Source organism: Amphiura filiformis, unplaced genomic scaffold (genome assembly GCF_039555335.1).
Source record: "Amphiura filiformis unplaced genomic scaffold, Afil_fr2py scaffold_60, whole genome shotgun sequence".
Lineage (NCBI taxonomy): Eukaryota > Metazoa > Echinodermata > Ophiuroidea > Amphilepidida > Amphiuridae > Amphiura > Amphiura filiformis.
In genome coordinates, this window is record NW_027305524.1 from 557008 (window position 1) to 584675 (window position 27668).

The 27668-nt window shown below is 36.2% G+C and overlaps 1 protein-coding gene across 17 annotated transcripts in view; it reads left to right on the forward strand.

Annotated features, from left to right (window-relative positions):
• The window catches only part of LOC140144513 (muscleblind-like protein 1), a 480574-nt gene that overhangs the window by 413387 nt on the left and 39519 nt on the right, over positions 1 to 27668 (forward strand). For 13 of the 17 annotated variants that reach the window (XM_072166327.1, XM_072166329.1, XM_072166324.1 and 10 more), the window contains 3 exons: positions 14973 to 15068; positions 17298 to 17387; positions 20265 to 20351. The exons of 1 other annotated variant lie outside the window; for it this stretch is intronic. In XM_072166327.1, coding sequence (XP_072022428.1) covers positions 14973 to 15068; positions 17298 to 17387; positions 20265 to 20351 — 273 coding nt within the window. The remainder of the gene's footprint in view (positions 1 to 14972; positions 15069 to 17297; positions 17388 to 20264; positions 20352 to 27668) is intronic. 3 more of the 17 variants (XM_072166332.1, XM_072166333.1, XM_072166334.1) reach the window with 3 other exon arrangements.

Genomic DNA, 27668 nt, shown 5'->3' on the forward strand with positions numbered 1-27668 from the left:
AAGTTGAACAATGTTCAACTTTTACGCATCGCACTGGGATATCGCAGCTGTACACACTTCTGATTGGCTGCTGGAAAATCAAGGTCGGTAGAATGACCTTAAAAGGAGATGCAGACCCCACATGCTTTTAAAACATTGCATCGTCGTGCGGTGAAATTAAAATGTACATTTTAATTTCATCGTGCGATGCTGTGATGTTTTAAAAGCATCGCAGCATCGCATCGCGCTGCGAAGTGGAGTCAGGATCGGGCTTAAGGCTTTATAGTTGTAGTGGTGTGCGTAAAGTTGGGGGCAGGGCAAGGGACACATCCTCATTTTACTGTTGGTCAGGGAGTCCTATACGGTAGTGATTGGGGTTTGCGGACGAAAGGACAAAGGAGCATTTCATTTTAGGGTATAACAGATAGTCGGTGGGGGGGAGGAGGCAGTAATTGTATGAAGGCAGTGCTAAGAATTGAAAATATTAGCGTCAGTAAGGTATCATAACATAGGGCTGTTCCAGGTGAAATTCATACACCCTTATGGAACACATGACCTTAGTCTTCCACATGGGGGTGGGAGTAGATTTCAAATGGGAGTCACCCATTAAGGTAATCTGTTTGAAATCCACACTCCCTGTGTAAAAGATACAGGTAATATCTTCCATAGGCGTGTATGTATTTTAAATGGAATAGTCCATATATGGTGCAAGTTATACACAAACCTGGCTGATGTACACGGTTGTTTGAAGGGATCATTTATTAGGTTTTCAAACAAAACATCATGTATAACCAAATTTTAGGCTTAAACAGCTAAAAGTGATATCGTGCTAATATATACAGATGCTTTTGAGTCGTTCTCAACTTTAATTTCCCTCTTTTATAAAATTATTCACTTTTATAGTATTTTTTAAAGCTTTTTCGGATATAAAATGTATCTATTAATGACAAAATTGGTGGCGCTATTTAGTTACTGGAAATTACCCTTCCAAGCTTTTAATACAAATAGTTCCTTTTATTGTTTGATAAAATATGTTTATAAAATTTCCTTGTTGCTTTTTTTTTTTGTTCCAGCTGTTTTAATGGCGGTATTAATCACCTAACCCTTGCAAATAAAGAAATATGATTCAGGATAAATAGCGCCATCTATAGTTTGCATTTAGTTAATAATGAAGCCAATTCTATATACATCAAACAGCCGTGTGTAGTGACAGAGCACTTTCTTGACTGCCACGTCTGGACTGTCTAGACCCAAGCAGCTATACTCTATCCTGTCCGCTGTGTGCCATCGTGCAGCTCCTTTCAGTTGACATTGCTAATTGGTTCACTTATACAGTCAAACCTAGCCAATGTTATTTCTTGTATTCTTTATAAGGACCCTTCAGAATAAGGTCTTACAAACCACCATGCCCATTAGGCAAGATACTTCATTAGACAGTTCAAGTAGCCCTTCATGAAGTAGTTCAGTTTTATTAAGTTATATTAACCCATAGTTTCAAGCTGTTACAACAGGTCGGGGCTATTGGGCTATGCCAGTTGAAATCCATACTCCCAGTATGGAAGACACATGCTTAATCTTCCACAAAGGGAGTGTGAATTTCAAATGGGGTTACCTGAATAGGTGACTCCATTTGAAATCTACACTCCCTGTGTGTGGGAGATTAAAGTCACATCTTCCATAGGGTGTATGGATTTCAACTGGAATAGCGTGTTGAAAGTAGCAGTTTTGACTAAAATATTTCCATCATTAAATTGTAAAAAAATATGGCGGCATATTTTTTATGTGCTAATAATAAAGCATAAAATTAACGCTGGAACATTAACAGTATTCATAAAATTTCACATTTATACAAAGAAACTCTCTCCCTTCCCCCCTCTCTCTCCCCAAAAAGGGAAAACTGCCTTTGTTTTACTCTCTATTACCAAAAGATGAGTCTGATATGTTGCCGTTCACCATTTTCATGCCTTCTCACCATTTTTTCTGGGATCTTGAAGTGCTATAGCTGTACAAATACAGCAGTCACATGAGTCTGCATGTGAGCTGCAGCGGTAATGTTTACTTTTTACGCACACAGAGAAGTTCCGTTCATAAGATGAATTCATTTTCATCTTCTTAGGAAACAATATTCAGGATAACAACACCTGTATGCACATTGGGCAATTCCATTTAAAAACCTCACCCCTTTGGCAGATTTTGAAATTGTAACAATTCAACCATTTGAATTATTTCTGATGCAACCATTTTCAACAATAAAATATGGAAAAGATGCAGATGATTTTGTGATTCCAGACAAAATTGTCTAATATTAGGCAAAATTGCATAATTTTCAGCTAAAATTTTAATATAATACTACTCTAACCAGAGACAGACTTAAGTTTCACTTTTCTACTGGCCCTCCGGGCCAGTGAAATGGCAAATCTAGTGGCCCTGCAATAAATTTACTGGCCCAGCTTTTTCAATATGTTCTACTGCAATAAAAAAAAGAAACCCAAACTTTTTTGTCGGTGCTTTGGGGGAAAATCTATATCAATTTTTAATCATTTGTCATCATACAATGCATGTGTATCATATCGCAAAATATCAAAAAATCAAAATTATTTGATATTCCTCGTTTTCAAAATGCAATTCGATATATCTGATGTGCTCTCAAAAAATATGTGGAAACATCACTATGCGAGCCCTTAAAGTCAAACAAACCTGTAAATTTTAATTTGTTTTGTACTGAATGTACTCAATGTAGAGAGTGTAGTCACTAACACAAGTTCAGTCAGTAGTCCTGCCTTTTTTAGTTCCAAAAGTTTCAAACTAGGCGGTATTTACAGTATCGCTATCATCATCAGATATAATTATGTAGTGCATGGAAGAGCTAAGTAGTACATATAGGCCTACTACCATCGTAAAAAGCGGCAGTATATTTCCAACTAGCAACGCAAGAATAAGAATATATTATATTAAAATATTATACAAAAAAATCATTGAATAAAGATATAAATTTCAAGTGATAGGCAGAGCAGAAAACTGTGTAGATATGACCATCACTGATATCTTGTCTCGTAAGTGTTACATCAGGCTCAAAAATCTAGTGGCCCGTCGGGCCAGCATTGTTGGAAGTTTACTGGCCCGACGCAAAATCCACTGGCCCCGGGCCACCGGGCCACTGCTTAAATCCGTCCCTGATTCTAACCAAATTAACCGTAATTCTTATTCCAGATACAACCATTTTCATCAATACAAAGTGGACAATGTGCAGAAAATTTTGAAATTGCAAAAAAAGTTGTCTAATTTTAAGTGAGATTGTGTGCAAAATTCAACTGGATATAAGAAATTTCAACAATTTTCAACTCAATCAATTGAAATTTAACATAAAACTATTCCAACCATTAAATTATAACTATTTTAATCAATAAAATGTGGAAAAGTTGCAGAAGAATTTTGAAATTGCAAACAAAATTGCCAATAATAGGTCAGATTGTGCAAAATTCACCTGTATTTTCATAAATTCAACAATTTTTAACTGGAATTTAACATAAAAACTAGCAAAAATGTCCAGCTAGATTGAACATAATTGAGACTTAGTGAAATCTTCCAAAGTGGGTATAGCCTAATTTTTCTGCCCTCACAAGTGGAAGGCAGTATGCACCACTACATTAGAAGCAGTATACTGCCTTGTTACTTGAGAGACACATGGATTTTATAATCACTATGTGCATTTAATGCTTTGCATGCTAGCCATAGGCTTCAACATAAAAAATTCAAGTTTTGAGATATTTTCTCAAATTATCAAGAGCTACCTTAAGAACCACTGAACCAATACTAGGCCTGTTTGTACTCATTTTAATGCATTTTACATGCTGATTCCAAATATGGTCATGAAAATTTACAATTCTAATATTTTTGAATTTTTAAGGAAAATTTTGAACTTTTGTCGTCTGCAGTCGCCACCCGCGTGGAGAGAGTTAAAACAAAATGGTGTATCTACAAGTAAACAACATAGCAGATGCTATATTTTTACATTGAGGCATATATATGATTAAGTCTGCTTCCAAAGCAAAAGACGGTATAAGTCGGTAATTAGCACAGCAGATATCGTGTTGTTACTCACGAGGGCAGATTTATGATAATGTATCCCCTCCAACCAAACGCAACAACACGTATTCACTCGGTATAAATACCTCCTGTTTTTTCCCCGGTAGCATTGCAACGTCGTCTTATCTCGGAGTCTTTGCTCAATGTTGTTTGAAATCTAGACTGCCTTAGTTAGACAAACATTGGAGCGTAGTGTAAGAATCATTGAGAATAGTTTAAGAGCAGGTTCAACACGTAAGATTTTTTTTTTTTGCGAGTGCCATGTGGGCTTTTGTGTCGCAGTCGCTCTCTGTGTCAAATGATGGCGTAGCCCCTAGAGAGCAACAGTACATCGTGAAAAACAAATACAATGCAAATGTGGAAAGGATTGTATCTGATTTGAGATTTCAACGCGGGTGTCACGAAAGGTCACTCGCATCCCGCACGGACCCTAACGCATCAAATCTGATCAAATACTCGGTGAAATCTGGGCTAAATGTTCAAATATTTAGCACCAGGTTTTTAAAAGATCCGTGGAACGGACGCTTTTTAGTTATTGATGTTGGTTGTCAGGATGATAGCAATAACTGATAATGGGGTTGTCTGTGCAACGGAAAGTAAAAACCTTCATGTTGCATGACTTTTTAGCTTAAAAAAATAGCTGCCTTAAATGATTTTATTGCCAAATATCGTAATTTTTATACCAAAAAAAGGGAAATTATAGCTTTTTTTGCGTGTTGTTTTAATAAAACATAATTATGCAGTGCATAAATATGCAGCTTATAAGCAATTATCCATTCGTTATTGTTAATGATACGTGTCGTTTCGGTGACGGAATCGCGTTTCCGAATCCAGCAGCTTTTTGAGCGGTAGCATCTCATTGTAAGTCGGCAATTTTCCCAAGCCTTTTCCTTTATTAAATTTGGTCCCTGTGTGGTAACTGACCTAACACAAAGCAAAGGTAGAAGCATTATCAATATGATATCCAATACCTTACATATGCACTATGAATATAACATCATATTCCATCGCCTGGCTGCACTGCTCTTCCATGCTCTGCCTGTCCTCCCTAGTAAAAAGGCGGTATCTGCTTTAGTTATTGCAGTTGGATGCTTTGTTTTACGTTGGTAGCATCTGGTGTGTTATTAACTTGTACACAACATTTGTTGGTGGGGGACTGTTCAAAACAACGCTGTGTCCAAAATTTTTTGTTCAGATTCTGTGTCTTAAAACTTGTGAGCGCAACCACAGCAAACAAAAATGTTTTCGGTAGGCCTAAATGTCGGGTATAAAAAAGGCATAAAATATTTCAATAACATTTGGTTCTTAAATTGAATAAGTTGATGCAAAACATTATAACATACTGTTATTTAATTGTTTACACAAAATTTTGTTACAATAGCTGTAAACAAAATATTTTACAATAACATTTTGACAACATTTTTAAAATGGTATTTTTTCCATATAAACGTTTTCTTGACCTTAATATAAATGGACATTTTAACCAATGCCAAAGCAATGTTTCAAGTTCAAGTTTTCCTTGTTTGCTAGGAACCCTCCTAGTATGTTCATAGTGTTGCCAGTGATAATTGGTTCAAAAACACCCATTTGGGCTGCTCCTAATGATGCTTATTACAAATTTGTATACAGTATCCTATAATTTGAGTGCCTTAAAAACTTCAGCTAATGCTTATGCTTGCTCTTTTGCCAAAAAAGAAAAAAAAAACCTATCACATCTGCTATTTCTAGAGCGTTGATTTTCTTTAAATGAAAGAATTTCAACCTCATTGCGCTTGCGATCAATTATACAATATTTTTTTCCTTTGATTCACGATTTATTGAACCTTTCTATTGTATTCAACTGCTATTTAAGAAACCACAATTTATTTCCACAATGCATGTCTGGTTCAACAAACTCAATCAAAAATTCTTTTTCATCTGAAAATACCGCTTCATATCAGGTCATTCTAATTTTTTTTATTTCATTAATTTTTCTTTTAATAGTTTAAATTGATTGAGTTTCTTTATGATATTTTGTCAATTCTAGAATTGATTCAGTTGTCATATTCTGCAAGATCTGGGTCACTGACCTTATAAGTATACATAGACATGGTTATTATTTTTTTGTGTACACATTTTTTACGATTTCCAACAATGGCAATCTTTGTGTGTGTTGGTATTTTCGCAAAATTCATGACTTAGCAATGTTATTTGTGTAACAAATTTTAAATATCTGTGTTGTTAAATTTGAGACCAAACCTCGATTTTCGAAAAGGAAACACTCATGAAAATGACTGTATATATGCAGTTATTTTTGAGTTCATAATTTTTTCGCGATTTTGGGATGTTAGGAAATTGTTAAAAGTTGTTCATTTCATGAAATTTATGTAAGTTTAAAGTAATTTTTTGTGTATTGCTATTTTCGCACCTGCACATCCATTCACTAAATTAAAAAAAAAAAAAAAACATTTAAAAGGTCTGTACAGTACTATAAAATATGCAGCCTGTTTTACATAATTGGATAAAACCAAGGGCAACCAAACTTTTCAATATGATAATAGAAATATTCATCAAGTTTTTAAAAACAGTTTACTTCAGGGCTGAGCATATTTTCAGCCAAATTTTAATTGTCCCTTTGTAAATTGGTTCTATTTAGACAAGCTAAATAAACTCTTATTGTTTACAGATTAATTCTTTATTAAATTCAAAAATAATTGTTTTCCAGCGTAATTACAATGATTTTGCAACTTCATAATTCACTCCATTCAGCTTGACTGGACCTGATTTCACATCTTGTTGGGCGTTTATATTATTCCAAGAATATTTTTGTAATTATTTTCGACAATTGTTGCACATGACATTGGACAAGTACAGTTATCGTTACGTGCAGAGTTTGTTTGTTTGAGCAATCAGCATAATTCAGTACAAATTCAAAACATGTTTGTTTTATGATCAATATTAATAAACTATATACAAAACTGCAATATTTTGGCTGATTAGAGGGAGCTGTGCAGAAAATAAGTTGCACGGCACTACATAAATCTTCTTGTTATTTCTTTGATGTTTGTTGCGCATCCTGGTAGATCGCATCGATGCGGTTTAATGCGGATTCTGCTCTCGTTTGGAGTCACCCAATGAAGCTTGCAGGAAATATTCACAGGATGCTAGAATATTGCATTTAAGTGATACAAAACCTCACCTGTAATAAGTATTCAGATCAAAATATTCCCAGGTGGCTGTTCTTGGTAAGGTCTTATCTTGGAGAACAATAAAATATATGAGATTTAGAACTGAGATTTATTTGTATATAATAAGAAAGGAAATTGCGAGGCTAAGTGACATTTGTAGAGGAAACAAAGTCAAACTTGTAATATTTAAGAATAAAAGAATTTTTGAAAGGAAAGATTATGTTATATATTATGTAATGACCTAAAGTGTGATATTCTCTAATGTATATATTTCAAGTAGTCTCTTTTGTGGATTATGGGGATTTCCCTGCTGAAATTTATCTGTAGGGACTTTCCCTTTGTTCTGAAATTCCCTTGTGAGTAGGGAATGTCCCTTATTATAGGAGCTTACAGGCAAATTCAATATCCAATCCAATTCCCTTTTGAATAGGAATTCCCCTGCCTACATATTGTGAGATGGCAAGTTTTTATTTATTATTTGCAAATAAGTTTATAACAAATTAAAATCTAAAGAAACAAAATAATAGTGCATTCACTTGTGAGTGGTAAACTAAAGAAATGTAATAGAGACAAAATGAGATAAATCTGAATTGAACTTGCCATTAAAATTGCAACTGACAAACGGATTCTTACTGTGTAACTGCTCTGCGTGGATAAAGAGTCTTCAAATTTTTTTGAAATATCAAGAGCTATCTTAAGAACCACTGAACCAATACTAGGCTTGTTTGTACTCATTTTAATGCATTTTTCATGCTGATTCCAAATATGGTGATGATGATGTACAATTCTGAAATTTTTGAATTTTTGAAAAAAAAATTGAAACTTGTCGTCTGCAGTCGACACTCACGTGGAGAAGGTTAGCCATTCAAATTGAATGACTTTATGAAGCCCGGGTAAACTGTAATAAATTGAGAGAGCAAAAAAAACCAGGAGTTAGCGGAGATTGAACCCTTGTCACTCGATTACCGGTTGTGATCAAATTGACACATTCAGGTATTTAATATTATATTTGTCATAGGTATGTGTGGAATTTGTATATTTAAATTACTTAAGGATACTAATGTGCGCTTTTGAAATTGATATTTATGATGGGGGTATTATTGTATAATGTAATAATTTGACAAATTTCTCTCATGATCTGATTTGGCTGAAAGGTAGACTTGTATCATGTACTGTTTGAGGATAGTAACAGATTTGTTACCGAAAATATTTGCAAAGTAAATGAATATTGTCTTTCATTAATTTCTGTTGAAAGTTTCAAAAACTGCTTTTGTTTATTTGCAGTATGTTTTGGGATAGTTTCTCTATCTCGTAATAAAAATTAATAAAACATGATTTAGGTGTTGTAATAATCATGTAATTATTTTTTTTTTCTCATCTTCTTTGGCTGAAAGGTAGACTGTTATCTCGTCTAGGACTTGCAATCAATTTTTGTGATAGTTTCTCCATCTCAGTCATATTATTTTTATCTCTGATTATGATCTGTTTTTGACGGAGATAGATTCTTATCTCGTGTAAGACTTGCGACATTCTACCGACGATTTCTCAGATGATCATCTCAATAACTGATTATGTAAAGGCACAAGAAATTATGTGTTCAATTGCTGCAATGAATGTAATATCCTCTACGGCAAAAATATTATCAATAGTCCATCTGAAATCACGTCAAATTGAAGTCGTTTCAGACTAATCATCGTCTGCGTCATGAATGTCATCATCGATTACGCAAAATCAGCTCTTATCACTACGAGCCACAATCTCATACCCAATATCATAGCGCAATGAACCATATTAAACAAGCAAAGCTCAAATTTTGACCTTAAGTTTGTGCGTATGAGTTTTTGTACTCAACACATCCAAAGTTCATTCTTTGTGTAGACGCATATTGGGGTTAAGGAACTTTGTCGTAGGGATTGCAATGTCTGAAATGTCATCAGAAAATCAAATGCAACAAATTAGAAATGGATACTTGGTATTTATTTAACGTGACGAGATTGAAATTGATGCTTAGTACGGGTTTGAAGTTGTCTGTTTGGCTATATGAGAGGGAGAAGGCTTCCGTTGGAAATAGTGTAAATTGACTGTAATAACGTATCTATTGCATTACAGCAGGCTTGTTTTGTGCACTGGACGGACTTGAAGAAGTAGCGCTTATATCATGTTAGATGCCCCCATCAGTTGTGTGTGGCAAATTTATTAGGAGACTAAATAGTCTCATATACATGGCACAGTTCAAAGATTCACTGCTGGTGTGGTGCGAGCTTTTTACTTGAGGATGAGTTTTTGTACCTAAAATATACCAAGTTATGTTTTAAGTGCATTGTATGTTGAGCAGTGAACTTTGCTTCTGGGAAATTGAGGTTGGTAGTAAATGAAAAGTAGCATCAGGTTTTTAGTCAAACACTTAAAAACAATATCATGGGAGTTACAAGGAAATGAACTGAGGGTAGCGAGCCAACTCACTATTGTGCACGCTTTATTATTATTCTCACAGCCTATAAAAGCTTTTTGAGTAAAATCAGGGCTTCAAATTCACTTCGCTGACATTTTCTGTTGTAAAAAGTTGGCCCCTAAATTAGTGCAAAAACTAGACAATGCATAAATGAGAAAAACCCTTGCAGAGATCTCGGGGACTGAAAACTGATGGATCAAATGGAGGATGCACCGACAGTGTTATAAAGTGTAGAGGCCTACTTGGCATGGCCTGAAGTGTTGCACAGTTATAAGAAAAGGGTTTTTATGGGAGGAAAACTAACTGTATAAGTAAAGGTTAGCTTTGGTTAAGCAACAGTTTGTTTCATATGGAGGTCTGGCCTGGGGTGGGGGTATTTATGGGGGATGTGCTGCCCAAATGGGTCTGTTTTGCACAACAAGTCCATAAACATGAGGGTAGGTTTTTCACAAGAAAATCCATATATATGAATATTTAATTTTTACTTTACGCTTGTAACATGAAGGATAGACACTGATGAATGAATGACTTGTTATTTGTAATACGATTGCTATCACTATGGACCACAATGGCCTCATCCCAATGGCATAGTTCAATTAATTAAACAATCATAGTGCAAAATTTGACCTCAAGTTGCAGAGTATGACTTTTTGTACCCAACTTTTCAAAGGTCATTCAATAAAATGTGCAAATGTATTGGGGTTAAAGAACTGTGCCCTGATAGATGAGCATGATTTTTTTTTATAGATTATATTAGGTAAATTTATTTTTAACATATTCTGAAAGTGCTGTACTAGGGGATGATAATTCTAAAAAGAACTTTTGTTAAGCATTTTTAAAATTTTACTACTGTTGACCCAATTCCATTTCAGTAGATTGCATTTGCCATTTAAAGGTTACCGTGCATCAAGGATTAAACTGGTAACTTTAAATCTACTTTTTTATCTTTCATACAATGTTATTTATTAAATATAATAAGATACATTTTGTCATTCCGTGCATATGCGCATATCTTATGATTTGTTCGTTACATAGTCATATTTTATAAATGTTTTGATCAGTCGTAGGAATATCAGTTCATATGATTCCAGGGCATCTCGCCCACACTTGTAATTCCAAGGATTTGGTTTTGACTTACTGGTTACCATGGTAACAGCTGATTTTGACAAGCAATATCTCATTTCTAAGCTTCTTTAAGTTGATGCTCTTTCTTAATCAATCTTAAGTTTCTTTCTCTAATGTTCTTTTTTCTGAAAGCTTTTGTTACATCTTTCTTATAAACTTTGTATGTGGGGTGTGTTAAAGAGGAAGCCCCCCTAGAGCAGTTCTTCTGGGGTGAACAAAACCTGCTTGGTTATCAAATGAATTTGTGACAAGTTTATCTCTGAATTTGATGTTTTAATGTAATTGCATTTGCACTCAAATTCAGAAATATCCTTGTCACTGATTAATTTGATAACCAGGCAGATTTGGTTCACCCCAGAAGAACTGCTCTGGTGGGGCTTCCTCTTTAAGGGGTGTCTGCGTGCTGATTCTCATACAGGAGTGGATGGTGTAAGTGTAAAGGTGGGGTGTGTACATATGTGCTAGTCTGCACAAGTCTCCTAGCCAATAAGATTTCAGGTCATACAAAATGTACAAGCGAAAGTATGTGTCAATTTACTACACATGACACACCACATACAACCAACCACCAACTTAATACCAACATGTGTCAATGAAGACCGTAAAGACGTACTCACCAGTTCTGCCATTGTGTGTTATTCTGGATCAGATTTGATCTGGGTCTGGATCAGATATGAGCTAATCTGTCCTAATCCAGATCAGTTTGATCCGGAGATCTAAAATTCTTTATAAGGACAAAAAAGGTAAACTGCATCAAAATTATGTCTGAAGCTGCAAAGACCCATATACTTAAATTAGGGACAAGTTTGGACCAATCAAGACAATTTGGGCCAATCAAGACAATTTTGGACCAATCAAGACAATCAAGACTTTTTACCTGTTTTGAATTGATTTTATGTGATACTTTGCCTACATTTCTGCTGGGGCTATTCATCTTCCAACCATTAATATTGTATTGGACTATTCCAGAACATATAATTTGCCCTAAACCGTTTTTATCACTATCAGTTTAGTTCCAAACTCTTTACTATATACATGTATAAGAGAATTAAATATTGGGCTGTCACTTCTGAAGAACGCTGTTTAAGTTGTTCAAATGGAAAGGTATCCAAGATCAAATTTGATTGCAAATGTTAATTATTTTTTACCATGTTTACAGGTGTGAAAATGAAATGTTGTCATCCAGACTTAAGCCTACTTCATACTCCAATGGACTCTCTACGAATGAATATGTGATTAACTTTAGTATGATTATGCTAATACGCTGATTTAGGGTTTCTCTACCGGAAGTCAATTTGTGCCGAAATTCCTTCCCACAATGCAATGTGCGTATTGCATAACAAAGAATATTGATTAACCTCCGAACTGTATCTATTGTTATGCAAAACACTTATTGCATTGTGGAAAGGAATTTCGGCACAAATTGACTTCCGGTAGAGAAACCCTAAATCCGCGTCTTATACCTCCCACTAGCTCTGACCACCCATTTTTATATGCCCAAATTTATTACAAATTTGACATTTTTTTCTGAAAATGTTCACATATTTTTGGAAAATTGGACTAATTTCCATTGAAACAAAAAGGAGAAAATTGTGCAAAAAAGACCCATCTGTATACAAATTTTCATGCTCAATGGGACTTTCATTACAGCTTACGGCTGAAAAGGGACCCATTTACGAAAGTGAGGCCCAATTCAGCAGCACATCTCCATAAAGCCATTTGTACTGCAAGACAATCTCCCCAACCGCCCCATGTTTGGCTTTACCAGAAATCAAACTCACTCCTCCCAACTGCTGCACATAAAGAGTTTACACTCATCAGCTAAAGTTAATCACCCCAAGATTGGAGTATGAAGTAAGCAGTCAATGCTTTGTACTGATTCATCATCTTGCTTTCAAAACAAGGTTCTTCTTGCAAATGCACGAGCAAAAGTGCGCTTTTGCTGTTTGCGCTTTTCTCGCACGCATGAAAGCGACACGTCAGAATGCATTGCAAAGCATACACAAAAATTTAAGCATGCTTTCAAAGGGGTAAGCAACGCAATACGCACTTTGCGGGTAGAACCTTGTTTTGACATGACCGTGCAAGCTTTTAGGGTCAATAGTATTGAGCTCTTGCAGTTAAAATCCATACACCCCCTATGGAAGACATGACCTTAATCTTACACACAGGGGATGTAGATTTCAAATGGAGTCCCCCATTCAGGTAACCCCATTTGAAATTCACACTCCCTGTGTGGAAGATTAAGGTCATGTCTTCCATAGAGGGTGTATGGATTTTAACTGGAACAGTCCATTGAGTGGCTCTACACAGGACATCAACCTGGTAACTATGGCATATACTTGGCATGAAAACAAGAGTTGCCATATTTGTCTCAATTCGCCAACAAAGTGGTTATGTAAATAACTGGATCACACACCTTTTGTAATGATGGCGATCATTTTGATTGTGGTTCAGGACTTTAAGGTGCGATCCAGTTGACACTCGGATAAATTGGCTTACACTTACCACTTTGATTGGGAATTATGGCAAGTAAGGAAGGCTTTTGTGTACATCCATATCAAGACGATGCACTTTTCGGCTGCTACATGTGTCTCATTTCACATAAAAGCTAGGAATAGATACCAGACTTATCTCAAGTGGAGGTCACTTCAAATTATCCCCAAGTCACATGGTTTAGGAATATAGAGAACATGGTTTAGGAATATAGAGAACATTCATAAACCATGTGACTCAGGGATGATTTGAAGCGACTTCCAGTTGAGATAAGTTTGGTATTTATTCCTAGCTATTATGTGAAATGAGACACATGTACCAGCCGACAAGTGCATCGTTTTGATATGGATGTACACCTTTGTGCAATCCATGTAAAATGACGTCTTTGAGACCTATAACCATTATCATTATGTACTGTCGATGGCCAGAGACGGTTCTGTCAAGTTTGTACTGCACTGTTTGTATTGGGTCAAATATAAACAGTCTAAATTCTTGGGCAAATGTGAACCAAGTTTTGTTCAAATTGGTTCAACACTAGGTAAATTTGTAACAAACTGTTGGGTTACTCTTTGTACAATAATTCAGACTATTCAATTTGACCCAACTACTTGGAACGTTACCCAACATGCTCGGAGTGCAAGAATGGTGCATACTGGGAAAGGTGAAAGGTCATTAAGTAAACATCGTCACTCAGCTTAAAGGGATATACAGTGATTTTGTCAGCCATTTAGATTTCAATTGTGACATACTTAAACCAAATCTTGGATGAAACATCTCACAAGATCAATTCAGCGTGTTCAGTTAGAAAGGTGAGCAATATCCAAATAGGCTAATCCATTTAAATCCCACCCTACCCCTGTGGAAGATTTTGGAAATACCTCCCACAGAGGGAGTATGCATTTCAAATGGAATTAGCGCATTAACCAACTTTATTTGAAACATACCCTCCCTCTCAGTGGAAGAGTCAGGATGAATCTTTCTCAGAGGGTGTATGAAATTCAAATGGAGCTGCCTAAAGTCCTTATTCCATTTGAAATTCATACTCCACATGTGTAAGATATTTCTAAAGTCTTCCACAGGGGTGGTGTGGATTTTAAATGGAATAGCCCGATATTTTCAGAAGAAAACCCTTTCGAGTCAAATTCAGTGGCAAGGTCAGGCTTCTTAAAGTATAACTTACCTGTTCTATCAAAATATCGCTAATTTGGTCTTGAACTTTGGGTGTCAAAATTAAAAGACTGTATTATCCCTTTAAGATAGCAACTTTATACTAGAGCCATCTTTGTTCTACTCTTAACCCCATAAGAACTACCTGCCGATTGGCCAAAAAGAAGTTTTCATTATCAATTTAACCAAGCAGCAACATTGTTAGAATAATTTCACCACACAAAAAAATTGGGGTGAATTATTTGCAAAGCTCCATTCTGATTGGTGATTAAAATGAAGATATCACATAATTGACCAATCAGAGGCAATGTTAGATCGGCAGGTAGTGCTCTGGGGGTTAACACTCAATACTATTTATTAAGTCTAGATGCCAAGATTTTTGTTTCACACCTTAATACACACTGTTGTATGTCAATGCTTCCAAATTCACACCGTCACTCCCTTTTAAAGGAATTGTTGTTATTCTCGTTAATGTGATATGTACTCCTCCATCTGTATAGGCGCAGACCGCCGTCCCAACCATCCCTCAAGTGAGCACGGCAAACCAGGCATCAACTGATGCAGTTTACTTTTATCCCTCAATGCAACTTCCACTGGTGCGTATGACCTTTAACCTTGAGTATAAATGACCTCTAACCTTATTGAGGTGAAGGGTGAATAACCTTAATTGACCTCTGTGTGTTAAAACTAATATATATTCTAACATCTTACTGTAAAAAACTATGAGAAAGGAGAAGGGGGCACTGACATTGGTGTTGGTAAGCACGTTATTGCAGTTAAGATACCCTTCCCCCTCCTGGTTAAGGTGCTCGGTCCATACCTCTTGCACATGGGCACATGGTTGAAAAGATTTCTTTTTGTTGTGTACTGAATTCACTCCTTAAATATGGACTCCCCGAACCATACTTCCAGCAGTGATTTAAAAAACTGCATGCAAATTAGTTACCAAGTTGAGTCTCGTACTATGGAAAGATTTAGCCTGGTTGGTCCTATGACTTTGGTATATGTGACACGATCAAGGGAAATGAGTCGGATGTCGCTAATATTGATTTTGAGATATTGGCCAATAAAGCGTTAAAATTCTTTTGTTTTATATAGTTTTTAGCGGTTGATAAATTGACTTAACTTCGTAAAGAAAAGTCGTATCAACAAAGGGTTTTCAGTTTCTGAAAGCTCTAAATGTCCTCTATAGAAAAATATGTAAAACTCATTTTTGACCAGGGTCGACATGTGACTCATTCCCTTTGATCATGTCACATATTGCCACAATAAACACAAACATTAAAAAAAAAATTATTCAAAATAATTCAGTTCCCAGAACCTTTTACTATTACATCACATTTCCATTTTTGTATTTAAACCCTTTCAATCTGAGTATGAAAACCCTTGCATGCAAACTTACTTGTGATACCAAGTTGAGCCTCACACATTGCAAGATTAGCCCTGCACACCCCCATCAAACCTGAGAAGTCCAGTGCCCCCTCCTCTCACCCCACTCCCTGGGGGTAAGCACCTGTGCAACCCCTTTTTACTCGCTTCAATCTGTCAGAACTGAAAGCAAATTGTAAGAGTATTCCTACTATATTGCATTACCTCCTTAAGTCAATGTAAAAATAAGTTGACATTTTATCAGTACCGGTCCAATGTGAAAATAATGTGCTTTACCATGTCATTTCATCAACGGTATGACACCGCAAAGTGTAAACCAAAGGTAAATAACCTATGATAGGCTGAGAGGCGGCGCGGCGGTGGTGGAAAGACATCGTATCGTACTGTTTAGTCTATCCTATCAAGCTTAAGCTATCATACTCCCAAAAGATAAAATCTTTTGATATACCTCGTTATCCTATTAAAACAATTGAGCTCAATTAGGTGCTTAATGAAGCTTACATTGAACATGATAGGCAGGCTACTAATAAATCCATCTCCCCGTGTTGTGTGTGTGCGATGATAGCGGAGTTGTGATAAACCACTTAGACAGTGTTTACACTTGTGCCTGGCTGAAGCTTAAACACCCGACGATGATACGTTGACAACGATAACTAACTGATAATTCATGTTAGTAATCGAGAGAATTACTACCGATGACACGAATCGGAGGTAATGATGTAGAGAGAGAGAGATGTGCGCTGATTAAAGGCACTTTGGATTTATGACCGTGGGTATCATATTTAGTTATTGGTTTGACGAGCATGTGCGAGCACGGTACGACCACAGGTACTAAATTAGTTATTGGTATGGTTTGACGACCATATGTAAGCACATTATGATCATGGGATTATAATATTTTTCAGTATGGTTTGATGAGCATGTGCTGAAATAAATAGATTTAAGATCGGAAAAGGGGCGCTCTACTGCCCGGCTCTTCTGGGCTATTCCAGTTGAAATCCTTACACCCCCTATGGAAGACATTGCCGTAATCTTTCACACAGGGAGTGCAGATTTCAAACGGAGTCACAATTCAGTTAATCCCATTTGAAATTCACACTCCCTGTGTGGAAGATTAAAGTGATGTCTTGGGGTGTATGGCCCGGGGTGTATGGATTTCAACTGGAATAGCCCTTTCGATAGGTAATTTTCTAATTTTTCTAGTAGGTAGTATTTCTATCTTTAGTATTTTGTCTTGTAGTGAAGTTACCTCTAATTCTGTTGTTTGTTTTAATTTATAAATTTGGTTCTGTTCTTTTTTGTTGAAAAACCTGAAAACCTTCATCAATTAATATCAATCACTAAAATCAAAAACATATAATTGATTACCCATTGATTATTAGTTATTGATCATCCATTAATTGATTATTCCGTTTATTAATGTGTGTCGTCAACAGGGTGCCCATTACGAAGACTGGAGTAAGATGCTATACAGAACAACGGACTTGCAAAATCTCCAAAATCCAGTTTTACAGATGCACCACATGGTGATTATTGATTATTGATCGCCTATTGATAATTGATCACTCATCTAGTGTTGATCACTCATGAAACAACCCATGCTTCCCCAAGCCATTACACTAACTTTATTTGATTTTTTTCTTTTTTGTCATGTTCTGTATATATTTATATGCTTGAGTACTACAAAATGTTTTATTCTCATGTTCATGCACAAGTTCAATCTCTAGATATTGAAGTCTAGAAAGTAAGAAACTGAGCAGCTGCTATTGGGATATCAAACATGCCCTCTCCATCTTCTTCAATTTCATACTTTCCATCATGGGTTTGACAAACGGACAAATCAGTATTTGGTAGTTTTTGATGAAATTTGACCAATATGTTACATTGCACTTCAAATACCAAGTGACATAAGGAATATGCGATGAAATATTCTTTGTGGTATCTTTCTTTTACATTGAAAAAAAAAATTGAAAAATATTAAAAACTTTATGAGATTTGATGACATTTTTTTTAAAAAACTTTGAACACATTTGGAATTGCTATGCCATTGAAATTTAAATGATTTTAAGCTTAAACATGTTCACAGGCTCTCAGATTTAAAAAAAACCAAAAACACAGAAATTAAAAGAACCTTTAGATTAGGCATGTTTGTATTTTAAATTTGAATGCTTTATTTGGGTAGATTTGTTCAATGTATTGAAATTTATACATTGCTTGGTCAAGGTGTATTGAACATTGGTTAAATTTTTCAGGTCAGCAAGAATGCTGATTTGTCAGTTTGCATAATCCATAGTATCAAGGCTTAGTATGGCATTTCTACAATTAGACACGGGGGACTGTTTATATCTGATATCTTATATTGAGATGAGTAATAACTCAATAATGAAAGGGTATCTTTTGAACAAAAACTGCAACAAAAGAACCTTTCAGTCCAGATGAGCTGTTCAAAGTCCTCACCGTCAGTTCCCGAAGCATGTCAAGATGTCTGCTTGCTTAATATGCGCTGTAAAATATCATGGCTGCAAAACGCAATAAAGTAGCTCTTCGTAGAATATAATTAATGTAGCATCGCCTACCTCATTGGCTTTCGCAAAATTCCATTGAATTACATGGACTTAACAAGGTATACTTCTATATTGTGTCATGTGTATGCAGCTATAGTTACCATCATTCAAATAGTTTTTGAGATATCGCCAACATCATTTCCATCTCAGTAGCAGCCATCCTCAAAGAAAATCTCTTCATCTGTGATGATTTGTAGTAACAGTTGATGACATTACTGCATCATAGAGAGTAACCATGTAGGAAACAAACTACATCAATGCTTGTCACATGATTTGTCACATGATGTACTATTCAGGTAAATACAGGTGTGTCCGTTTTCTGAAAATCTGAAACAAGTGTTTCCCACCAAGATGGGCAGACAAGGACATAAGTTTGTTTGGCTTATATAAGGCGGAAAAATAAGACTCATACTACTGTGTATTGATATTCAATGGCGAGCACGCTGTTTGGCGCAATGCTTACGCTAGGTGTTGCGTAATGCGTGACTAGCGCACGCTTCTGTGAATTTACGCGAGCGTGAGTTGGGACTTTATTGACGCGAGCAATAACAAAGGCCGAATAATTTCCGCCTTCTATAAACCGAACAAACTTAACTCTCCCACTTGTATTCCTTGTAGTGACATAAAAGTTGATGGATTTCTATCTTTCTCATATCATAATGATGTATAGCATATGACACAAAATTAATACCAGGAATACCTTGCTTCTATGTAACTCAAATGGAATATGGAAACAATATCACGGCAGCAGCAGTAGCAGCAGCAGCAGCATTATCATAGAAGGCTCGCAATGAACACAGTCCTGCAGCAGGGCTGACTGGCTAGAGTAGCACCTAAAGCTCAACTTAATTATTAGAATTAGGTTGTACATCTTGACAGGCTTCATCATGTTGTTGTGATTGGTTATTCCAGTTAAAATCCACACCCCCTGTGGACGACATTAGCTTAATCTCACACACAGGAGGTGTATATTTCAAATGGAGGCATCCATCTTGGTAATCCCATCTGAAATTCACACTCCCTGTATGGAGGGTTAAGATCATGTCTTCCATAGGGGGTGTGGATTTCAACTGGAATAGCCTAATTTCTCATACTGACAAATACTGATTACCATTAAGCCATCCCTTTGTATTTTACTGACTCTAGAGGGCGACACTATTGAATTTTATTGGTTTATAGTTAACAGGTATTTGTCTGTATGTGGAATCATACGATATGGTCAAATTGTAGACTATGCTTATCATAGGCCTATACGATATTAATTTAACAATAAGGCAGTGGTCACCACCTGATAATAAAATATGAGATGAACTACAAATTGTTGATGGCATTACTGTTTTCAAAATGAAAATCTCAATAAACAGGGTGACCTCTAATCTGTAAACATGGATAAATGCTGTCAAATTGCAGCCAATTGTCTTTTATTGCTACACATCAGGCCGTGCATTTTCAGAGTGTCCATACCTTGCTCAACTGGAGGAAACCTGTTCAATGTTGGGATTACACTACACCATCCTATACAGCTACTCATTTATATACCAAGGTGGAGAGAGACATGTTGTATAAAATAGTTAAATCCCAAAGTGAGCTACATGTTGGGTTCAAATCTACATTCCTGCAGACCACAAATGATCAAAACATTTGATGATCTAAACTCTAACTATATTGTTCATGTTAGACTTGCAATGCCCACACTGTTCAGTTTCTTTCCATTAATAATGAGAATAAGACAATTTGTATATAGTACCACTTTACAGCAATGCTAGTTTAATCTCAGTTTTTGCTAGCAAAAATGATATGTGATTTAATATGGCTGCTTTATTATGTGTTGGCATGCAGGCAGCGGGAGTGCCTACTGTCCCTACTGCTGATGCGGAGTGGCCCGGTTCTAATGTATCTAAACTGATTTACAGAACGGAACAACAGGTATAATTAGAAATATATTTCTCTACTAGTACTAAAACCTCACATCACCATTATTTAAAAAAATTCCTTTAAAAAAGGAATGGGACGCCCAATGTGAGCTTGGACGTGATGGTGAATTCCATGGTTATTAAAAACAGCATTATGAGCTGTTCTGGTAATAGTGAAACATCACTAGGATCCACAACATGCTCATCTATCAGGGCATGTTTCTTTAACCCCAATACAGTTGCACATTCATTGAATGACCTTTGAAAATTTGGGTACACAGACTCATACTTCGCAACTTAAGGTCAAATTTTGCTCTCTGATTGTTTATTGAGGTTATTGAACTATGGCATTGGGAGGAGGCCATTGTGGTCCATAGTGCATGTAATGAATTCGGGGCAAAGACGTAAATGTAACTGATTGATTGATTGACTTTTCTCTGGTCCTAAGGTTCGCTTAGCCAAAAAAAAGACTTTGTTAGTCAAAAAGTGCTAGCGAATGTTTGGACTTGTAATCCTTGGGACTAGCGGACCTTAGGACTGATGGACGTAAACCTGTAATAGTCCTTATTATCATTGACTAAGTATAATGGATAGGCCGTTGATGTTCAAATAACTAATTTGATAAATTAGGGTTGTTGAAGTGGAGTTTTTAAATCAACTTCTGTTCCTACTCTGCAATGTTGAGGTCTGTTGAAACACTAGTAAAGCGAGGATAAGGGATGGAAATTACCGACGTTCAGAATTACTTGTGTACAGAGACAAGAATGTGGTTTCCCTGGCAAGAGTGAGATTCTATAGTTTATGCCTAAATGGTAGAATTCTGCAGGCCTACGCTAAGGCTGGAGCCCAGACCTATACTTAAAGGCCATGTTTAGGCCTAAGCAAAAGCTGAAGTGTAAAGCCTGGTATAAGGGTTAAGGAACAGGTTTCAGCTAAGGCTTGCATCCAGGCTGAGCCTAGAACTGGTATCTTGAGGTCTAGGCCTAAGCTAAGGCTGGATTAAGGCCAGGTAAGAGTTACGGAATATATTTCATCTGACACTAGAACTGGTATCTTGAAGTGTAGGCCTGAGGTAGGTAGGTTCCAAAGACCAGAGCTTGGTATGACTTTGACTTCTGATGGGTCGTAAGTTTACTTTTCTGCATTAACCCATATGTTAACATACTTAAGCTTAAGATCAGTGGCAGATCTTGGTCGAATAGGCACATGTCTCAACTGGGATTGCAGTTCAATCCCAATTTGAAGCTAAATTGATGACCTAAGCCATGGCTAGTCCGGGACTGACCTGATAATTTGGTATAAGCCAAGTTAGTTAGGGTTATAAACTAAGAATGAGAAAGGGGTATGTTCACCAGTGGTGATAGGCATACACATGGCGTCTTCTGAATTATTAATGCCGATCATATGATGAGCAATCAATCATCATAAACCATGTCATAAATGTTTTAGTATGTCAAGTTCGTCTCCTAACATTTCATTCTTACTGTGAACTCAACCATTGATGGATGTATTAGGACACGTTTTACACTGGGTTAGTCAACGTTACAATGCGCAGGACACAGTTCTTTAACCCCAATATGTTTGCACACTTATAGAATGACCTCTGAATATGCTGGGTATTGAACTCATACCCAACAACATGAATTAAATTTCAATTGCAGACGACAACTTTCAAATTTTATTTTAAAAATTCAGAAATTCCAGAAATGTAAATTTTCAGGGCCATATTTGGAATCAGCATAAAAAATGCATTAAAATGAGTACAAACAAACCTAGTATTGGTTCAGTGGTTCTTAAGATAGTTCTTGATATGTTGAGTAAATATCTCAAAACTTGGACTTTTTATGTTGAAGTCTATACGGCTAGTACGAGAACATTAATGTTCAACAGGGGTTTATATTATGCCATTTGAAGTGAGACTTTTTGCCTAGTGCATTCCTCACAAAGAAATCTTCACTTGTTTCCAGCTCTCCCCATGCATTATTGTTACGCATTTTCGAGCTAAAAATTCTTAACTTGGACATGAATATCAAATGCAACATGGTCTTTGAATGGCTAGAAATTGTAGTTTATTTAAAAGCAGGCTTTTCAATAAACACCAAAACCAATGGGTACCAATCTTTTTGATAAGTCCTGTACACCCAGAATTGGACCAAATAACCAACAAATTGCATATTGCCACATGCTGTAAGTTTATAACAACAACATGAATTAACATGATCTAAAAATCAATCTATGATCCAGCTGACCTGTTTTCGTCAATGGGGCTCAATAGATTCGTAAATAAAAACCAGAGCTATGTCACCTGTCCTGGTTATATTATACAATAAAAGCTAGGGAAATATTTTGCAAAATGTTTATTTTTACAGTTAATTTCAGTACTTCAAATGTAAAAGCCCACTTATTTTTTGACCCATGGTTTTCAATGTGCAGCAGCCTGTAGATGTTTGACATTGGGAGTAAAATAAAATCACAGAACTAGTCGAAATTGGGAAATCGTCAAAAAATTCATACCACTAAATTATACCGTTATAATCTTTGAAGTCTACCGCCCATCGGCATGAAATAATATTTTCCATGAAACAAATTTGTGTGCATTGGTATCATGTCAGAAATCTTTGATGACTGGCAATCTGAATGCTGAATTGATGCTGTACCCTGTGGCAATCAGATAGACCAGTTCCATTTATATTACAAATAGGCTGTTCCAGTCGTAATCCATGCACCCCCTATGGAAGACACGACCGTAATCGTTCACGCAGGGAGTGCGAATTTCAAATGGAGTTACCCGAATGGGTGATTCCATTTGAAATCTGCACCCCCTGTGTTGGAGATTAAGGTGATGTCTTCCATAGGGGGTAAGGGATTCAACTGGAAGAGCCGATTTCAGATACAGTAAGCTTCAGATTTTGTGCAAGATGTAGAATCTGGTTGACAATATTATAAGTCATTCTTTTTTGATGGCAAATAGTGAAGAAAATCTGACAAGTTTTCAAAATTTACAATTTTACTCGGGCTAGATCCTGTCAATCTATTGTTACTTTAAGATCTGGACCTGGTTCCATCTTCATGATATAGATACCTGTAGGGCCAATGGGCTATTTCAGTTGAAATCCATACACCCCTGTGGAAAACATGACCTTAATCTCCCATACAGGGAGTGTGAATTTCAAATGGAATCACCTTTTAAGGGTAGTCCCATTTGAAATTCACACTCCCTATGTCGGAGATTAAGGGCATCCATTTCATAGGGGTTGTGTTGTCAACTGCAATAGCCAAATACATCCCTTTTTGTCCATTGTGGTCTCTAAGTAAATTTTATTTCTGGGGTCAAATAGTCCTTTTGGAAGGTTTGAAATTTTTAAAATTACAAAATTGTTTTATTTGAGATGAGATGGGCATTATTTGCAGAGGTCAGTGACATCTGTTAGTTTATTTTAAGGGGTCACTTCAGAGGCTTATTTTTCACTGAAAAAAATATTGTTGATAGGCTTTTGCCATAGGTATGCAAATAGAGAAGTTTTTTAATTTTAGAATGTTCAACAAACCAATGGAAAACTTGGCTAAGGTAGGGAGACCTTTCAATTTTAAGGAAATTGTGAAAAAACAAGTGGTGGGAATGCTTATATAGAAGGGCTCAAGTACATAGCAGAAGCTGATCCACACCTGTCCAGGTCGGAAGAAATGGAATCCATGAGATATTTAGTCACCAGGTGCAGTGTTCAGTTGACTGATTTGGAAGAAATTATTTTCAACGGAGTTCCCACAAAAACATGTAATTGAGTACCTATTGATTATTAGTTATTGATCATCCATTAATTGATTATTCCGTTTATTAATGTGTGTCGTATGTCAACAGGGTGCCCATTACGAAGACTGGAGTAAGATGCTATACAGAACAACGGACTTGCAAAATCTCCAAAATCCAGTTTTTCAGATGAACCACATGGTGATTATTGATTATTGATCGCCTATTGATAATTGATCACTCATCTAGTGCTGGTCACTCATGAAACAACCCATGCTTCCCCAAGCCATTGCACTAATAGTGGCAAATGCAGGCTGGTTGGAGGGGTATCACCCCCTCAAATCTGCTGCTCCTTAAAAAGACCGCCTGCTTTTGTCACTAACTTTTTGATTTTTCGTTTCATATTTTGTATCTTTAAAAAGTTGTGGAATTCTTTTTTGAAAAGAAATTGAAAATTCAGACTCAGTGAAAATGAGCGTAAAAGAGAAAGACAAGAAAAACTTTGATTTAGCATATAAAAAGTAAGCGAGAAGCAGTTAAGCATATTGTTGTATCTTTCGGTGTATCAGTCTGGGGGACCCTGTTAACAAAAGTTGCAGAGATTCCAACGAAAAATTGCCTCTGACCAAAATCAGTTAAATCATGCTACATTCTCAGACAACCAATGGGGGCTCACAGAAGTGTGATTTGCAGTTTAGAAGTAGCACTGTGGTAAGGAATCCAAATATTATCATTGTTCAGTGACTACAAAAATCAGGGCATTCACAATGACATCAATTTGTTATGTGGTCAAACGTGGGAGGGTTATACAAATTGCAAGCAGCCAAATAGTAGGCCTATATACATGCAAAAATTTACTTGCCATATTATGTAAGGACCATAATGGATATGCTTACATACTTGTGGTTATTTTGTCTGCTCATGTGACCATGATTTATACAAAATGACAGAAATATTGTGGGAAAAAATCATGTAAATTTAAGCCGAATACATTAACCCCATGAGAACTACCTGCCGATTGGCTAAAAAGAAGTTTCCATTATCAATTGGACCAATTAGCAACATTGTTAGAATAATTTCACCATGCAAAAAAATTAGGGTGAAATATTTGCAAAGCTCCATTCTGATTGGTGATTAAAGTAAAAATATCATGTATTTGACCAATCAGAGGCAATGTTAGATCGGCAGGTAAGAAACAAAGTATTTAAAGCATTGAATACATTTCGCAATCAACAGGTGGCACTATTGCCAGATTTGTGGGCCTCGGTGGTCAAATTGTGGATGAAAAGTAGCCCAAAATTGTTTGATAAGTTGAAAGTATTCAAATTTCTGTTTTTTAGGGAAAATAACCCAAACTTTATGTAAAGAATATGATTTAAAGAAATAAAAAGATTTTATTCATTCTTGAATGCTGACTAAGGATGAGGGCACTTTACATTGCTGAATTTTTGTTATGTCAGAGGTGATTTTCAACTTTTACTCATATCTGAGGAGATTATTGTGAATGGAAAAGACCATGGGTTCTTAGTGGAAAGCGGGGGTGGTGGACAAGATTGACTAAATTTTGATGTCGTCATTGGTTTACCATGGAACCACAAAACTATGACAAATAATTCCAGAAGTGGAATCTGGAAGATGTGTTAATTTTTCATTTTAATTCAAAATTTGAAGGAAAACAAAATCTAGAATTTTGTACATTTACCTCAACTTTAAACAGAAATAATTTCCAAAGGTTGAAAATTAGTATGACTTAGGGAAGCGGATCCAAAACTGGAACCACTTTTTGGAGTCGCAGCCTCTTCCAAAAGGGGTCGTGGGACCGACCAGAGAAAATAAAAAATACATCTCCGTCCATTAAAGTGCAACATCTTATTGGTCATGTAACTCTGTTTTGACCCACTTTAGCATTAAAGTTGCAAAATTGTCCCAGTAAAGTCATTCTGGCAGCGGGACAACTTGGAAATTGTACCCCTTTTGGATATTTTGCCCGGTACTCCGCTGATAAGTTTCGGAAAAGTAAATGCATTTGTATAATACTGTGGGTCGCACCATATTTTTCTTATAAAATTTGGGTCACAGGAAAAAAAGTTTGGGAAGCCTTGATTTAGGGTCTGGGTCTCTTTCTTTGTCAAATTTGGTATATTTTGGGGGTAGTCCCTGCCACACGTCCTAACCAATCAAAAAGTGGGGAGGGGGGAGAAATAAATAAAAGAAAATAGAAATTTGAGATTAAAATCTGAACATGATACTTCCTGGATGAAAATTATAATGCAGATAATATAATGGATTGATATGGGAAAAAGTAGAATTGTGCAGAATTGCACATAATCCTCACAACATAATGCAGACCCGAATGTGGAGTAGGATTTAGGGGAAAAAATTGCAATGTGTCTATTGTACCGTCATGAACAATTAAGAATGGAATCGCGTCGTTGGTATGATTGAGGGGCTTTGTGGGAACATTTTGCATATGTGGGTTAAATACACCATTATATACCCGTTGGCTGAGATTTTCTCTCATGAAAAGACAAAATAAAAATGGGTTGCAACATAGAATGACCCTTGAATGTGCTGTGTGCATACGACTGTCAGTATGTATATTTTTGTGTTGAATTAATGTTCACAGTTTTTGCGTCCTTCTGAAATTGTATAAAATCACACAAATCCGGGGAAAAATTGGATATATAGGCCCCCTAATGTGCAAGCTAGGTTGTGTAAAAATTTGAAATTATCGACATGTTTGAAATTTTAGCAGCACGAAAATTAATCTTGCAAAAATTACAAATTTCACATCAGCTACTGTTACAAACCAGACTGCAAAGGTTCAATGAACACAAAGAGAAATCTGGATGAAATCAGCGCGATTCAATCTGCGATGTTGTTGCCCTTGGTGTTCTCGTCCGTCCCAAGCAAAAAAGCGTTATCTGGAAGGAACCACTATAAGAGATACTGCCCTTTACTCTGGGAAGGCAGGTGTCTTTGAATCAGTCTGATCCCAGTGTTTAACCCCATGGGCACTGCTGTCTTTCTTACAGTGCCCCTGATTGGTTGATTACATGATAAAAGCATTTGAGTAACCAATGAAAATAGAGCTTTTAGATCTCTCACCAATTTTAAGCTTAATTCCCATCAGCCATACTGACTATTCTTACCATATCTCTGATTGGCTCAACAGATGATATAGCCCTCTTTGTAACCAATCAAAATAGTTCTTATAGGTTGATATATTGGCAGGTAGTGCCCATGGGGTTAAAAAAAAAAGCTGTATCTACGAGTAAGCGAAGAAGCAGATACTGACATGTTTTATTTGGGTGGTATATTCATCGTCTGCATCACATACTGACGTATCACAAAAGGCTGTCTTGTGAAAAATCTGTATCTACGAGTAAACGAGGAAGCGGATACTGACATTTTTATTTGTGTGGTAAATTTATCATCTGCATCACATACTGTTATAACACAAAGGCTGCCTTGTGTAATTTTTGAATTATTATTACAAATTGTGATGAGATACACTGTAAAATTAACTTTTTCTATTAATTTTGAGGTATTATTACAATATCACAATCTCATGTCCATTCA